A 17,190-nucleotide genomic window follows, 5' to 3' on the forward strand; every position below is an offset into this window, starting at 1 on the left:
TGTATGGTCAGGTTTCTTCTGCTTGGCTTTTCATTAGGGCAGCGCTATAACCATGTCGAGGCCTACATTAAATCGGACGTACCAAGAGCTGGATTCGAACACACGACTTTTTTGTCAAGTGACTCATAAACAATCGCAGCAAGCCAGCACTTGAGACATCTGAGCCCGTGAAGCCCCATGAACGTTTGGAGTAATCACAAGTGTTTTTACATCCTGAAAAATGAGGCGAGACAAATCACTATCCAAAATATACCCATCAAAACTATAAAAGACCTACGAAAAGTGAGGGAATTTGCAGACCAAGCTTACAAAGTACACATAAATAATACTGAGGAAGGTCGCCAACTGCAGAAACTTAGAATCTGTTGTCAACATATAGCATGTCGTGCCCCTATCTCTCTTTTCGCTTATGTATTTAATGCGTGTTTTACTCCGTATTCAAGAATATTTCACTTACATAACACAAGCCAGCCGTATGGTAGGAGGGCACCTGGCATGTAGAGGCCGGGAGAAACCCACGCCCCTGAGAGGTCACGCACCTTAAATGTCCCGTTAACACTTGGTTCAGTAACAACCGCGTTGAACACAAACGTCTTCTGGTTCATTTTGTAAGACCAGTTTATTATAAGCCTTAAGCTTTAAACTTTTGATGTGCAAGTCATTCAGACATTGTACAATGTAAAACAAATCAATTTCTGGCTTCAAGGATGTTAGCTCAACGCACTACGAGTGCCGGACTATAAAACCAAACTGAACAAATCGGCAGACGTTTTGTTACAAATAAAATGACTAAAATGGCATCTCGCACTTGAATGTAACGAATGTAACAGTAACGAATGTTAATAAAATAAAAAAGGCTAATCAACTAATGATTAAAACAAGCACCTGCCGATCTTACTTCCGCATTACTGACTTTACACGGCAGTATATCAAAATCAATATACATGTCTATGACAGTAACAACATGCAGAATTGCTAACAGAAAACAAACAAGATGAGGAAAACAACATCAACAGCCAAAGCTACAATACCTCATATTTACATAAAACTTTCTTCTTTGCGTCCCTAATTCAACTGACAGTGCTGTCCAATGGAATTAGGATAAAAGCAAGGTACATGTGATAAAAAAGATTTCCAGCCCGCCTCTGCGTACTAAAACTGATGCCATTCGCTGGAATACTAACGCATAACCGTTTTCACATTACATGTATTACCCAATAAAATATAAATAAAAATACTATGCCGTTCACGCAACAACAAAGATTAAAAGAACAGCCTGATTAAAAGTGGATGATCATGTGCCTATGTATCTGAATCAATTATTGGACTATTCCATGAAAAGTAGGCACTGGACTTAATGTTAAAAAATCTTAATAGAAATCAATCCCAACATTTCCTTATTGACCTCAAGCCACTGTGTAGATTGGTTGAAAACTGTTTTAGATATTTTGCTTCCATGGACGAGTGTGAGAACCAGGCAATCCAAGATGGCCGACAGCGGCCATACTGGATAACGCAGAGTGACGAAAATTAATTCCAACGGCATTCTCATCAACCCTGAGGAACTTGACTGGTAGTTTACATGACGAAGATCAGGTGAGAGACAGGCGGATGGTAAGCGGACAACAATTTTGTGGAAGGTTAACACAAGAGTGATGCTTCAGACAGGCCCTGCAGAAGTGTCACAAAACCTGTCTTTGCTCCATTAGAATCACTATAAACCTTTTACCCATGGACTACTGATAAGCCCTGACACTCCGTCAGTGATGTAACCAGCTTAGATAGATTTATCTAGTAAACCACACTGTAAAAGCATTTTAATGTCTTCAGGCATGCAAATGTACAAAAGATACACTGAACAGATTTTAGCTTGCATCAATACATGTACCTTTTCTGAAAAACAATTTCCTACAAGCAAAATTTTTTAAAACAAAAAGGCTGTAAAAACTAATACAGCAATTACCAACCAGTTCTGTGAGAATGATGAAAAAGAAATGTTTTGTAAAATTATTGTATAAAATCAGCACTATACGGCTGATTCTAATGCAGTTTTGACATGATATATGAAAAATAGAGCAGCATACCATGTGACAAACCAAATTTAAAATGGTTAAAAGCCGAGATTCTTGGTGTTGTGCTGAGTTGATATGTTCAGCAGGTTTTGCATCAAAGTGGTGTTATCAAGGGCCAAGGCAGGGGTCGACAAACCACTGGAGTCTTTGGCATCCCCAGAACCGTCCAGGGGAGGTAACTGTGTTGCCATAGAAGTGAGTGTGTCCATCGTGTTCTGATCCACAGTGAAGTCGCCTGATGAATTAGGGTGCTCCAGTAGCAGATTGTCCGTTCCTACCCCAGGTAGCTGAACGCAGGCTGGATTTCCAGGACCATTAAAGGTTAACAGGCTGAGGTTTTCGGCTAATGCCCCAGATGTTGCCATTATGGAATCTACTGAAACATTGCTAATGGGGTCTTGCACCCCGGAAGTGGGATCTCCAGTTGCAGTAGACAAAGGTTCCACAGAGGTGCTCTTGTTGAGCTGGGCTGTTGATGTGGGTATGGTTTTGTCTACTATGGCTGGTAGAGTGTGAGGCTTGTTCATAGTATTGAACTCCGAAGACGTGTTCATAGAGTTACACTCCAAAGGCGTGTTCATAGAGTTACACTCCAAAGGCGTGTTCATAGAGCCACACTCCGAAGGCGTGTTCATAGAGCTACACTCCAAAAGCGTGTTCATAGAGCTACACTCCAAAGGCGTGTCCATAAAGCTACACTCCGAAGGCGTGTTCAAAGAGCTACACTCCAAAGGCGTGTTCATAGAGCTACACTCCGAAGGCGTGTCCATAAAGCTACACTCTGAAGGCGTGTCCATAAAGCTACACTCCGAAGGCGTGTTCACACAGCTACACTCTTGCACCACCACAGACAGTAGCTCACACACAACCTCAGGGCTTTGTAAAGGTGACGCAATAGTCTTTTCTGTCTCTTGAGCAACTGAGATAAGCAGTGCCTCTGCTGAGGTCTCTAATGTCACAGATTTTACTTCTGCAGCCCCTCCTGGGGGTGGGCAGACATCTTGCTCCGGTATGATGTCCTCAGGCTGGAGGGCTGAATCAGAGTCAAGGGGCAGAATATGACCAGACTGAAGATCACCGGTCTGCTCCTCTATGGCGGGGGCCTTTCTAATGTGGTCAACCTTAGAGGTCACACTAAAATCATCTGACTTCTCAACAATATCACTGAAACATAAAGAGAAATTCTTGGTAGGAAGCAAAGTAATCAGTATTTCAGCATTATTTTCACCTGTTACCATTGTTGTTCAATGCCACTCGACGAATTTTTCACACATTCAGTAGTATGGAAGTTAGTGGTGCGGGTGGAGGAAACCAGTGTGCCCAAGGTAATCCACAGACCTTGGGCATATCACTGGTAAACTTTCACACCTGTTGTATACACATGTCCACACCTTACTGTCAGATGACAAGTGGTATTCAACAAATGTTAGTCTGTCCTACATGTGTCCCCTACAGCTTATCGTCACGGAGGCCACACTAACAGTGACACATGGAGAACCTACACATTCTCTGCCCAAGGCTATGCTCAGACACAAGTTGAAAACTACAAGCAAAAAACATAAAACATATACTTTTGCACCCGTCATTTCTGTGCTAGCAAAACGTATCCCAGCTTCTCATGATTCAAATGCACAGGTCATTTCAGCATTTCTGTCACTATGGACTACCAGTACCAGAGAAATATGGCAGAGATTATTTGGCTTGGGGGCAATCTATCAAAGCATAAGACAGCTGAAATTGAGGTCTCTAGTACAAACTGGGCTGTGTTCTTGTAACAATTTAAGTCCTTCTTTGGGTTCACTCAGTGTTTGTATTTCCATTTGATTTTCTTGAAAAATTCACTGTTGAGGCTTGACATTTCAAAGTGGTGACTCAAAGAATATCTATCAATGACCCTCCCCCCCCCCCCACCCCCCACCAAAAGGTCAAAGCCAATGCATTGGTGACCACTTATTTTCCCCTGTAGTTTAGTAACAATTTGTCATATCCAGATATAACTACACAAGCCAAGTTGGGATAAGCCAGGTATTATGGATGGCATGTCAGCAGTGTGAGTACCCTCCCCCTCCATCTTACCTGCATCTGTCCCCAAGGGACTGTGTCTCCACATGAAGGAGGTCAGGGATGGTGTTGCTGAAGTATTCGGCATGCAACACCTCCCGGGCTATCACACGGCTGGAAGGCTGCCCCAAGAGTAGGTTGTGGATGACGTGACGCACATCCTGACTCTGCCACACATATGAATACTTGCAGTTCCAACTATGCTGTTTTACATCACAATCCTTTCACTGACCCTCTTATACAAATTAATCAAGAAGGTCTTGTCAAAATGTAAATGGCCTTTAAAACTAAAAGATTATCCAGTACTTGTTGGTATAGTGCTAAGATTGGTGAAACACATCCAGGAAAACAGTACCAGATAAAACACTTTCTTTCAGATGAAGCTTCACTTCAAAGTTGACCAACTATTTTACTCATATAAAAAAACTAGCATATATTTTACAAAGTGAAATCAATGTACTGCTGTATTTTGCTTTCTGATACCAAAATTCAGTCTACTAGAAACTCACAACCTGGATACTCACAATAAGCAAGTCTGTGATGACAGGTATGCCGGCTTCATTTGTGCTCAGTTTAGCGTGAGGCATATGAATCTAGGGACAAAGAGAACAAGCTACAAGAATCTAGCGTAAACAGATCAAGCTACATGAATCTAGGGAACAGAGATCAAGCTACAAGAACCTTGGGAGCAGAGATCAAGCTACAAGAATCTAGGGTAAAGAGATCAAGCTACAGGAATCTAGGGTAAAGAGATCAAGTTACAGGAATCTAGGGAAAAGAGATCAAGTTACATGAATCTAGGGAGCAGAGATCAAGCTACAAGAATCTAGGGTAAAGAGATCAAGCTACAGGAATCTAGGGAAAAGAGATCAAGCTACATGAATCTAGGGAGCAGAGATCAAGCTACAAGAATCTAGGGAACAGAGATCAAGCTACAGGAATCTAGGGTAAAGAGATCAAGCTACAGGAATCTAAGGAAAAGAGATCAAGCTACATAAATCTAGGGTAAAGAGATCAAGCTACAAGAATCTACGGAGCAGAGATCAAGCTACATGAATCTAGGGAGCAGAGATCAAGCTACATGAATCTAGGGAAAATAGATCAAGCTACATGAATCTAGGGAGCAGAGATCAAGCTACATGAATCTAGGGAACAGAGATCAGCTACATGAATCTAGGGAACAGAGATCAAGCTACATGAATCTAGGGAGCAGAGATCAAGTTACATGAATCTAGGGAAAAGAGATCAAACCACAGGAATCTAGATAACAGATATCAAGGTACCAGAATCTAGAAAAACTAAACTACATGAATCTGACATTAAGGTAGATAAATCTAAGGAACACATATTGAGGTACACGAACACGTCCAAGTGAATTAGTGCTTTGGGATTAGCGTCGTACTTAACAATTTTTCAGTCATATGATGACGAAGGAATCCTTAGAGTGGATGTAATCTACCTTCTTGTTGCAGGACGGATTTCCACCGCTCTTTAATCTAGTGCTGCTTCACTGAAACGCCTTACCGAAGGCAAGTAAGCTGCCCCACCCAAGCCATTATACTGGTCAACCAGTCATTGGACTCTCCCCTTCATGCTGAATGCCAAGACAGGAAGTTACAACTTCATCTTTTAAGGTCTTAGGTGTGACTCGACCCAGGATTGACACTCTATGTACCGCTCCCCAAGCGGACACTCTACCAACTGTGCTATCAGGGCCAGTCTCTAGGGAACAGAGATCTACATGTAGGTACACCACTTTAGGTAATCGAAACGAAGGTACGGGAGTCTAGCGAAAACAAATTGAGGTATGTGAATCTAGGGAACAGAGATAAAGGCACATGAATCATGGGAACACTTTGAGATACATGTACGTTTATCAACGGAACACAGTTCGAGATAGATCAATCTAGGAAACAGAGTTCGAGGTATTAAAGTTGATCTAGGGAACAGAAGTCAAACAAGTATTAAATGAACTGAATGGTAGAAAATGACAGAGAGAGCATGGATCCACCCCACCCATATCATGTCAGTTTATCCCTTAGCTTGCAAAACAGTAGCTTATACAACATGATCCTCAGTGATGACAGCTTTATGTACAATATAACCCTCAGTGACAACAGCTTTATATATACAACATGACTCTCACGGAGAGCTTTACATACAACATGACTCTTACTGATGACAGCTTTATATATACAACATGACTCTTACTGATGACAGCTTTATATACAACATGACTCACTGATGACAGCTTTATATACAGCATGACCCACAGTGACGACAGTTTATATATACAACATGACTCTCATTGACAGCTTTTCATACAACACGACTCCCACTGATGACAGCTTTACATACAACATGACTCTCTCTGATGACAACTTTATATACAACATGACTCACTGATGACAGCTTTATATACAGCATGACATACAGCGACGACAGCTTTATATACACAATGTGACTCATGGACAGCTTTACATACAACATGACTCACTGATGATAGCTTTTCATACATGACTCTCTCTGATGACAACTTTATATACAACATGACTCTTACTGATGGCAGCTTTATATACAACATGACTCACTGATGACAGCTTTATATACAGCATGACTCTCAATGATGACAACTTTATATACAGCATGACTCTCACTGATGACAGTTTTATATACAGCATGACTCACTGATGACAGTTTTATATACAGCATGACTCATTGATGACAGCTTTATATACAGCATGACTCACTGATGACAGCTTTACCTACAGCATGAATCTCAGTGATGACAGCTTTATATACAACATGACTCTCATTGAAGACAGCTTTATATACAACATGACTCTCATTGATGACAGCTTTATATACAACACGACTCCCACTGACGACAGCTTCATACACAGCATGACCCCCAGTGACGACAGCTTCACACACATCATGACCCCCAGTGACAACAGCTTCATACACAGCATGACCCCCAGTGACGACAGCTTTATGCACAGTGACCCCCAGTGACAACAGCTTCATACACAGCATGACCCCCAGTGACGACAGCTTTATGCACAGTGACCCCCAGTGACAACAGCTTCATACACAGCATGACCCCCAGTGACGACAGCTTTATGCACAGTGACCCCCAGTGACAACAGCTTCATACACAGCATGACCCCCAGTGACAACAGCTTCATACACAGCATGCCCCCCAGTGACGACAGCTTATACAACACGATTTTGAATGACGCCTGCTTACCCACAGACACAGGAGACCCAGGTGGAAGAGATCAGAGCTGGGGGTAGGGGGTTGACTGGGGTCCTCTTCAGGGGCCTTGAAGTGTAACCCAGCATTTGTGATGAACCAAGACCGAGAGGGATCAGCCTGCAAGCAAAAGTAAGGTTATCAAATGTGTTTAGAACCGTTCTGAGAGATAGCTTTCTGTATTTACCACAGCTGTTAGATGCTCCAATCTATACTAAGGCCAGGGTCTGACATCTGATAGCATGGATCATCCCCTGGTTGTGTATGACATAGGTACACTCACCCAAGGTCTGACATCTGACAGCACCGATCATCCCTTGGTTGTGTATGCTGTAGGTACACTCATCCTGGGTTTATATACGTCTGACAGCACCGATCATCCCCTGGTTGTGTATGCCGTAGATACACTCATCCAGGGTTTATATACGTCTGACAGTACGGATCATCCCCTGGTTGTGAATGCCGTAGGTACACTCACCCAGGGTTTATATACGTCTGACAGTACGGATCATCCCCTGGTTGTGTATGACATAGGTACATTCACCCAGGGTCTGACATCTGACAGCACCGATCATCCCTTGGTTGTGTATGCCGTAGGTACACTCATCCAGGGTTTATATACGTCTGACAGCACCGATCATCCCCTGGTTGTGTATGCCGTAGATACACTCATCCAGGGTTTATATACGTCTGACAGTACGGATCATCCCCTGGTTGTGTATGCCGTAGGTACACTCATCCAGGGTTTATGGATCATCCGCTGGTTGTTTACGCCAGATCATCTGGATATTCTGTATCAGATTTATGATTGTGTACTTACTGCTGGCCATCAGATCATCTAGATATTCTGTATCAGTTTTGTGATTGTGTACTTACTGCTGGCCATCAGATCATCTGGATATCCTGTATCAGCTTTGTAATTGTGTACTTAGTGCTGGCCATCAGATCATCCGGATATTCTGTATCAGTTTTGTGATTGTGTACTTACTGCTGGCCATCAGATCATCTGGATATTCTGTATCAGCTTTGTAATTGTGTACTTACTGCTGGCCATCAGATCATCAAGATATTCTGTATCAGCTTTGTAATTGTGTACTTACTGCTGGCCATCAGATCATCTAGATATTCTGTATCAGTTTTGTGATTGTGTACTTACTGCTGGCCATCAGATCATCTGGATATTCTGTATCAGCTTTGTAATTGTGTACTTACTGCTGGCCATCAGATCATCTGGATATTCTGTATCAGTTTTGTGATTGTGTACTTACTGCTGGCCATCAGATCATCTGGATATTCTGTATCAGTTTTATGATTGTGTACTTACTGCTGGCCATCAGATCATCTGGATATTCTGTATCAGCTTTGTAATTGTGTACTTACTGCTGGCCATCAGATCATCTGGATATTCTGTATCAGTTTTATGATTGTGTACTTACTGCTGGCCATCAGATCATCTGGATATTCTGTATCAGTTTTATGATTGTGTACTTACTGCTGGCCATCAGATCATCTGGATATTCTGTATCAGCTTTATGATTGTGTACTTACTGCTGGCCATCAGATCATCTGGATATTCTGTATCAGTTTTATGATTGTGTACTTACTGCCGGCCATCAGATCATCTGGATATTCTGTATCAGTTTTGTAATTGTGCACTTACTGCTGGCCATCAGATCATCTGCATATTCTGTATCAGCTTTATGATTGTGTACTTAGTGCTGGCCATCAGATCATCTGGATATTCTGTATCAGTTTTGTGATTGTGTACTTACTGCTGGCCATCAGATCATCTGGATATTCTGTATCAGTTTTATGATTGTGTACTTACTGCTGGCCATCAGATCATCTGGATATTCTGTATCAGCTTTGTAATTGTGTACTTACTGCTGGCCATCAGATCATCTGCATATTCTGTATCAGTTTTATGATTGTGTACTTACCACTGGCCATCAGATCATCTAGATATTCTGTATCAGTTTTGTGATTGTGTACTTACTGCTGGCCATCAGATCATCTGCATATTCTGTATCAGTTTTATGATTGTGTACTTACCACTGGCCATCAGATCATCTAGATATTCTGTATCAGTTTTGTGATTGTGTACTTACTGCTGGCCATCAGATCATCTAGATATTCTGTATCAGTTTTATGATTGTGTACTTACTGCTGGCCATCAGATCATCTAGATATTCTGTATCAGTTTTGTGATTGTGTACTTACTGCTGGCCATCAGATCATCTGCATATTCTGTATCAGTTTTGTGATTGTGTACTTACTGCTGGCCATCAGATCATCCGGATATTCTGTATCAGCTTTGTAATTGTGTACTTAGTGCTGGCCATCAGATAATCTGGATATTCTGTATCAGTTTTGTGATTGTGTACTTACTGCTAGCCATCAGATCATCTGGATATTCTGTATCAGCTTTGTGATTGTGTACTTAGTGCTGGCCATCAGATAATCTGGATATTCTGTATCAGTTTTGTGATTGTGTACTTACTGCTGGCCATCAGATCATCTGCATATTCTGTATCAGCTTTATGATTGTGTACTTACTGCTGGCCATCAGATCATCCGGATATTCTGTATCAGCTTTGTAATTGTGTACTTAGTGCTGGCCATCAGATCATCTGGATATTCTGTATCAGTTTTATGATTGTGTACTTACTGCTGGCCATCAGATCATCTGGATATTCTGTATCAGTTTTGTGATTGTGTACTTACTGCTGGCCATCAGATCATCTGGATATTCTGTATCAGTTTCATGATTGTGTACTTACTGCTGGCCATCAGATCATCTAGATATTCTGTATCAGTTTTGTGATTGTGTACTTACTGCTGGCCATCAGATCATCCGGATATTCTGTATCAGCTTTGTAATTGTGTACTTAGTGCTGGCCATCAGATCATCTGGATATTCTGTATCAGCTTTGTGATTGTGTACTTACTGCTGGCCATCAGATCATCTGGATATTCTGTATCAGCTTTGTAATTGTGTACTTACTGCTGGCCATCAGATCATCTAGATATTCTGTATCAGTTTTGTGATTGTGTACTTACTGCTGGCCATCAGATCATCTGGATATTCTGTATCAGTTTTGTAATTGTGTACTTACTGCTGGCCATCAGATCATCTGGACATTCTGTATCAGTTTTGTGATTGTGTACTTAGTGCTGGCCATCAGATCATCTGGATATTCTGTATCAGTTTTGTGATTGTGTACTTAGTGCTGGCCATCAGATCATCTAGATATTCTATATCAGTTTTGTGATTGTGTACTTACTGCTGGCCATCAGATCATCTAGATATTCTGTATCAGTTTTGTGATTGTGTACTTACTGCTGGCCATCAGATCATCTGGATATTCTGTATCAGTATTGTAATTGTGTACTTAGTGCTGGCCATCAGATCATCTGGATATTCTGTATCAGTTTTATGATTGTGTACTTACTGCTGGCCATCAGATCATCTGGATATTCTGTATCAGTTTTATGATTGTGTACTTACTGCTGGCCATCAGATCATCTAGATATTCTGTATCAGTTTTATGATTGTGTACTTACTGCTGGCCATCAGATCATCTAGATATTCTGTATCAGTTTTATGATTATGTACTTACTGCTGGCCATCAGATCATCTGGATATTCTGTATCAGTTTTATGATTGTGTACTTACCACTGGCCATCAGATCATCTAGATATTCTGTATCAGTTTTATGATTGTGTACTTACCACTGGCCATCAGATCATCTAGATATTCTGTATCAGTTTTGTGATTGTGTACTTACTGCTGGCCGTGAGAAATCCAGCACCGCAAGTTGTGCGACTTTACCCTCTGTTATCAGGACAGTCTGAGGAGACAGAGCGCCGTGCGTTATCCCTGCCTCGTGAAGGGCACAAAGACCTTCTGTCACACAGCGCAGGATCTTCTGTATCAGCTGAGGAAGACAGATAGACAGCAAGTAATTAGCACACATAACTCAACATTTTCTGGGGTAAAAATAGGAACCTTTTGTTTCATGGGCCCTGTGCAGAATACACAGTGAAAACACGATAATAGCAATGACACTTGAAGATGGTACACAGAAGCCTCTCACCAATGTGGTCGCTGAGAGTTCAAGTCCAGCTCATGCTCTCAGCAACCTGCAGATGGTTGTGGGTTTCCCCCGGGCTCTGCTCGGTTTCCTTCTACCATAATGCTGGTCGCCGTCGCATAAGTGAAATATTGTTGAGTACAGCATAAAACACCAATCAACTAGATAAATAAATCTATAAATCAGAGAAGGTTACAATCAAACAATGATGTACACAGAAAATAACTTAGGCACAATGGTTGTAAGGCAAAAAGTGACAGCTTACCCATGGTTTTAAATCCTCGCGTTCCACAAAATCCAATAACGGAAGCCCAGAGGCCTGAGTCTGGACATAAACTTGCTTTTGATTCTGTATAGAACAAAATGTATTAGACAAGGAACTAAGGTTATACCTAGGTAACATGGCTGTTCCATAAATTTGAGCAATAAAACACTTTTCTTAACTCACTTTTCTCTTTCTTGATTACAGCCTGTACCAAGTTATAATTTGGAATTTTGTATTTGATGAAGTACTTGTCTATGAAACAGCCAACGCATTCACGCAGCCCGAGACTGACCTGGCTTCTAAAGGGACTACCCATATGAAACAGCCAGAGCATCCACGCAGCCCGAGACTGACCTGGCTTCTAGAGGGACTATCCATATGAAACAGCCAGAGCATCCACGCAGCCCGAGACTGACCTGGCTTCTAAAGGGACTACCCATATGAAACAGCCAGAGCATCCACGCAGCCCGAGACTGACCTGGCTTCTACAGGGACTATCCATATGAAACAGCCAACGCATTCACGCAGCCCGAGACTGACCTGGCTTCTACAGGGACTATCCATATGAAACAGCCAACGCATCCACGCAGCCCGAGACTGACCTGGCTTCTAGAGGGACTATCCATATGAAACAGCCAACGCATTCACGCAGCCCGAGACTGACCTGGCTTCTAGAGGGACTATCCATATGAAACAGCAAAAGCATCGATGCAGCCCGAGACTGACCTTTCCTTTCAATGGACTATCAATATGAAACAGCCAGAGCATCCACACAGCACGAGACTGACCTGGCTTCTAAAGGGATTATTCATATAGATTTCATTGGTCAGCTCAACAGATAGGTTCAACTACAGTGAGCATGCACTATAACAGAATCAGAAAATATCTCTTGTACGTACCTTTGAGAGGAGCACTGCCTCTACAGGGCACAGGTAGGGGCTGGAGACACGACTGTAGCGCAACGCCCTCTGTAGGAACTCATCCTTACTGGAGTGAATTCTGTCATCCACCACATACTCCTGCAAAATGGCATATGTAATCGAATACAGTCTGAGATAACAAGACGACATTTGTTCTGCACCTCAACAGGATGACATTTGTTCTGCACCTCAACAGGATGACATTTGTTCTGCACCTCAACAGGATGACATGTGTTCTCCACCTCATCAGGATGACATTTGTTCTCCACCTTGTCTTTCTATCATTATAATTTATGATAATTACAAAAGACAGGACTAACTAATCTGCAAGGCGGCTTGACACTTTCTCTGTACTGTACTGTAATACTAAAATGGTCCACTGACTCTGAATGGCTTTGAATTAGGTTTGGCAGCAAACTTCTAGGCAGAATAAGATTTAGCCGTGTTCACATTTTGATTCCAACCGTAACAAACAGCCTGAGCTTTCTGTGTACAGGTACTTCCTGCAATGGACATACTGACCCTAATGACCGCTCGTCTGTCCCCAAACATGACATCGTAGACACCCTGCTGGTCAGCAGCTGGCTCCAGTGTGTAGTGGTCAATATCCCGACTGAGCTTCAACATCCCTCCATACGTCTGAAACAACGGTAAGTTCAAATTAAGACATGTCTTACCTTCAGGTCATTTATTTTCAATTATATAAAAACGTGCAAACATATTTGCTGAGAATATGAATGCGAATTGCTTGAAAGCTTTTTCAAAAACTTTCTTGGATAAATCTTCTGATGCACTGTAGCAATGCAGTCACCTTTTCCATGTGAGAGAAAACCAAGATACTCGTCAACTGATACTACAAAACCCCTGATCCAGGGTCCAATAGTAGTTTTGTGAACTAGCTTTACAGTCCCACTATATTAAATTATTTCACTGACCTTTAACACCGGTAACAAGAATTTTTTACTAAGCTGTCATTGAGTGTTAAGGGTGAAGGAAACGGACATGCTGGTGGAAATCTAGTAGTCTTCAAACAATGATAGACAGCATAAACTGCCACACGAGAATCGCCAACATTCTTTATCAAAGGGTGAGTTTCAGTAAAACAAGTTAAATCATCCACTGAGAGCTTGGAAACACGAGCGGACTTACCTGACACATGTCCAGGTTCAAATCAGCATTAGTTAACTTCAGTTCCGGGAAATGATCCTCCGCCAATGCAGAGTACTTCATCTGCAAAAGCACATATAAATACCAACAAAAAGAAATATACTTTCTGAACAAAACCAATGTTGAAACTTTTGCGTAAGGCCATTTTATTTTTGACTAGATAGGCTAAATTGAAACTGTGTTCAGTATACCGAGAAGAGCAGTTAATCTGCTCACCATCAATTCCTCCTCCACAAGCAGAGCTGTTTGAAGGTCACCCCGAATAGCCACCAGCTCTGTCTCAATTCTGTTCTTTTCATCATCAGAGCCACTGTCATTCTGCCAAAATCATAACACAACATTACACAACACGTTGGAATCTTATAGCCTGAGAGCCAGAGAAAACACGACAGCAAGTTTGAAACTTGTTTGAATGTATTGTACACAAAAACAGTTCTCTGAAACTTGTTTGAAGTGGCAATGGGACAAAAATAATACTTTGAAACTTGCTTAAGATATTAGTTTTTCATTAATACAAGGACTCTATCACTGTCAACATGATATTCTTTGTATGCTTTTGCCCATAATGTGAAGGGCAACAACAGCACTGAAGCTTACAAAACTGTGATATGTGCATACTTCCACAAGGTGAGGAAGCTGTGTTTAGGGTAACATCACCACCCTACAGACAGATAAACACGCCAGAAATGTTAACAATAACTTACTTCCTCAATGTCTTCTTTGTCAGCTAACAGATGGCGCAGTTTAGACTTGATAGAGCGCAGGTTCTTCCTCACACCCCGAATGTCTTGCAGATCTGGTTTTTCATTCAACCACTCTTCAATTGCAGCTTTCTGGCGCGTGAACTCTGTGGCCAGACTTTTAACACTTTCTATAATCTTCCACTCTTCTTCAAACACTCGCTTTATCTCATGAATAATGGATGCCATCTGACAAGCTTCACTGCTGTGTTGCTACAAATATAATAATACAGTCAACATAGCTAACTTCAAGTCATTATCAGTCTTATGTTATTATTATCAAGTCACATCCACTATCTCCCACAAGAAAGTATTAATGGAAAACTTAATGAGAAAAATTTAATAAGACTTTGATTTGCTAGCCAAAGTCATGAATTTGGTAATTTATGGGAATGAACACACATGAAGGGCATCAACAATAATTTACCCCTTCATGTACATGAGAATTACTTTGTGAGATACCACTGGTCACAAAGTCCTTCATTTTGTAAGTCACAAATATTCACACAAAGCATCAATGATGAAACATCCCCCTTGTGTCATTTGCTTCACATGTATGTAAAATCCGAGCTCTACACATGCAGTCGTTATCTTCACATTGCTTTCACTGTTATTGGAGTGAGTCAGTCATATGACGACAAAGGATTCCTTAGGGTGTATGTAATGTGCCTCCTTGTAGCAGGACAGATTTCCACCGCTCTTTTATCTAGTGCTGCTTCACTGAGACAACTTACCAAAGGTAAGTAAGCCGCCCTGCCCGGGCCATTATACTGATACGGATCAACCAGTCGTTGTACTATCCCCTTCATGCAGAACGCCAAGCGAGGAAGTTACAACTTCCTCCTGTAAAGTCTTAGGTGTGACTCAACCCAGGATTGATCCCGGATCTACCGCTCCCGAAGCGGACGCTCTACCACCTGTGCTATCAGGGCCGGTCACAGTTATTGGAAGCTGACCATCAATGTATGACATTAGCTGCATCAGTACTTTGTACAGATGACGTAAAAAGTGCATATCAAATATCAAGGAATAAATTTAAATGTATATAAGATACACAAAGAGACTGACACAAGCATTTGGATAAGCTCACCACATCTGTGACTGTCAACTCCTTCTGCAATGCTGCGATATAATTCTTAAACATGCCATCCAGATCAAAGTTCACAGAACCTGACTGCCCCACGTCTTCCAAGGAGATCAGCTGACAAAAAGTTAATTTGAAAACAAAGCTTTATGGTGTCACAAAAAAAAAAATCACTTCATTATATAATAAAAGTAAAAAAATTTCCTTTTCCACAATATTTACAGAACAGGTGATATCCCTCAACCTGACTTCAGTGAAGGTTTATGCAGTTATAAACTGAGATGTTAATTATCTTCTGATACAAACCTGAAAATGTGGCACAAGTAGTCCTGCAAACAGCTTTTAATATAGCTTTTGTTTTACATACATGTATCTCTGTTACACCAGAACAATCTGAATATAAGGGAGACAACTCACCTGTTGTAGGTGATAGAGGGTGGTGGTCAAAGTTTGCTTCACAGCATCTGTCTGTTCGCGAATGTCCCTGAATCCTGCCAACACTTTCACCTGCAATAAAGGTAACAAACTTTAGCTCAAAAGACTTACATTTCTTCACAAGTTAAGTCTGGTAGCAACGCTACCAGAAAGCTTGCCAGTAAAAGATACAGGAATGAAAACTTCAGCTCAATATATAAAGTACAGAAGCAGTGAAATTTACAAATTTACAATAAATATGCACACAGAACATTCAAATTGTGCTATTGTGCTTGACATACATGTAAAACCTCAGCTCAATACAAACAGTACTTTTTAAGACACTTTTTTGTGTTGGAATGGATTCTATCTAGATTCCTAAATAATAATATTAAAACACTGAATACGGCAACAAATTCTTATGATGAAACTTTACCAATATTATAATTCATAAATATAGATGTAATTTAGATAACGTTAAAGCGATTTGTTAACAAAGATGAAATAATCTGAAAAGATTAATATGGTACTTGGCAGATCCATCTTACCCTCCAATCATTGTACATGTTCTTGGCCTCTTCCAGGCTGGGTTTGTTATTTATGATGAAGTGCATAAAGCCACTGTATGACTCCGCAATAGACTGCAGACCAGACTGAAAGCAGATACAACCAACAGGCTAGTACAGTGCTCCTAATCACAGTGTCAGCAAGAGTTAAGACAAGCCTTGATATCCCTAGTATTTCTATTTCTGCAAGCCCTCTGAAATTTACAAAAAAAAAAAATGTCCACCCAAATTTACAGGATGGGAGCACAGGTACACTTTTTTGGGGATGCACCGGCTAAGACGTGGGTGGTATCTAAGCACTTGTAATTTCAAACGCTGATTATCACAGAGAAGGCAGGTCAGGATAATGGTCTGAGATAAACCCATTGTTAGAGTTTTAACACTTTCATAACATGGCCACACTTAATACATTAATACGACTGCACACCTTGTCAGACAAATTGCTGGAGGTATCTCAACATTTCATGCTTCTGCAGAATTTTCACATGCGCAAGACGCTTTATGTTGCTTTTCCAACAGTGTGTGAGCTGAAAATCATCATACACTTATAG

The 17,190-nt window shown here is 41.2% G+C and overlaps 1 protein-coding gene across 4 annotated transcripts in view; it reads right to left on the reverse strand.

The window, feature by feature from the left end:
* Window positions 1-624: 624 nt before the first annotated feature.
* Window positions 625-17,190, reverse strand: part of LOC135481875 (serine/threonine-protein kinase 31-like) — a 37,054-nt gene continuing 20,488 nt past the window's right edge. For 2 of the 4 annotated variants that reach the window (XM_064761628.1, XM_064761627.1), the window contains exons 15-28: window positions 16,622-16,726; window positions 16,077-16,166; window positions 15,666-15,776; window positions 14,540-14,788; window positions 14,052-14,153; window positions 13,818-13,898; window positions 13,191-13,307; window positions 12,648-12,767; window positions 11,749-11,832; window positions 11,178-11,327; window positions 7,384-7,509; window positions 4,658-4,726; window positions 4,149-4,300; window positions 625-3,236 (exon numbers count right to left, since the gene is read on the reverse strand). In XM_064761628.1, coding sequence (XP_064617698.1) covers window positions 2,111-3,236; window positions 4,149-4,300; window positions 4,658-4,726; window positions 7,384-7,509; window positions 11,178-11,327; window positions 11,749-11,832; window positions 12,648-12,767; window positions 13,191-13,307; window positions 13,818-13,898; window positions 14,052-14,153; window positions 14,540-14,788; window positions 15,666-15,776; window positions 16,077-16,166; window positions 16,622-16,726 — 2,682 coding nt within the window. In that variant the 3' untranslated portion in view covers window positions 625-2,110. The remainder of the gene's footprint in view (window positions 3,237-4,148; window positions 4,301-4,657; window positions 4,727-7,383; window positions 7,510-11,177; window positions 11,328-11,748; window positions 11,833-12,647; window positions 12,768-13,190; window positions 13,308-13,817; window positions 13,899-14,051; window positions 14,154-14,539; window positions 14,789-15,665; window positions 15,777-16,076; window positions 16,167-16,621; window positions 16,727-17,190) is intronic. The other 2 variants (XM_064761629.1, XM_064761630.1) reach the window with 2 other exon arrangements.

The sequence above is a fragment of the Liolophura sinensis genome, chromosome 1, assembly GCF_032854445.1.
Source record: "Liolophura sinensis isolate JHLJ2023 chromosome 1, CUHK_Ljap_v2, whole genome shotgun sequence".
Lineage (NCBI taxonomy): Eukaryota > Metazoa > Mollusca > Polyplacophora > Chitonida > Chitonidae > Liolophura > Liolophura sinensis.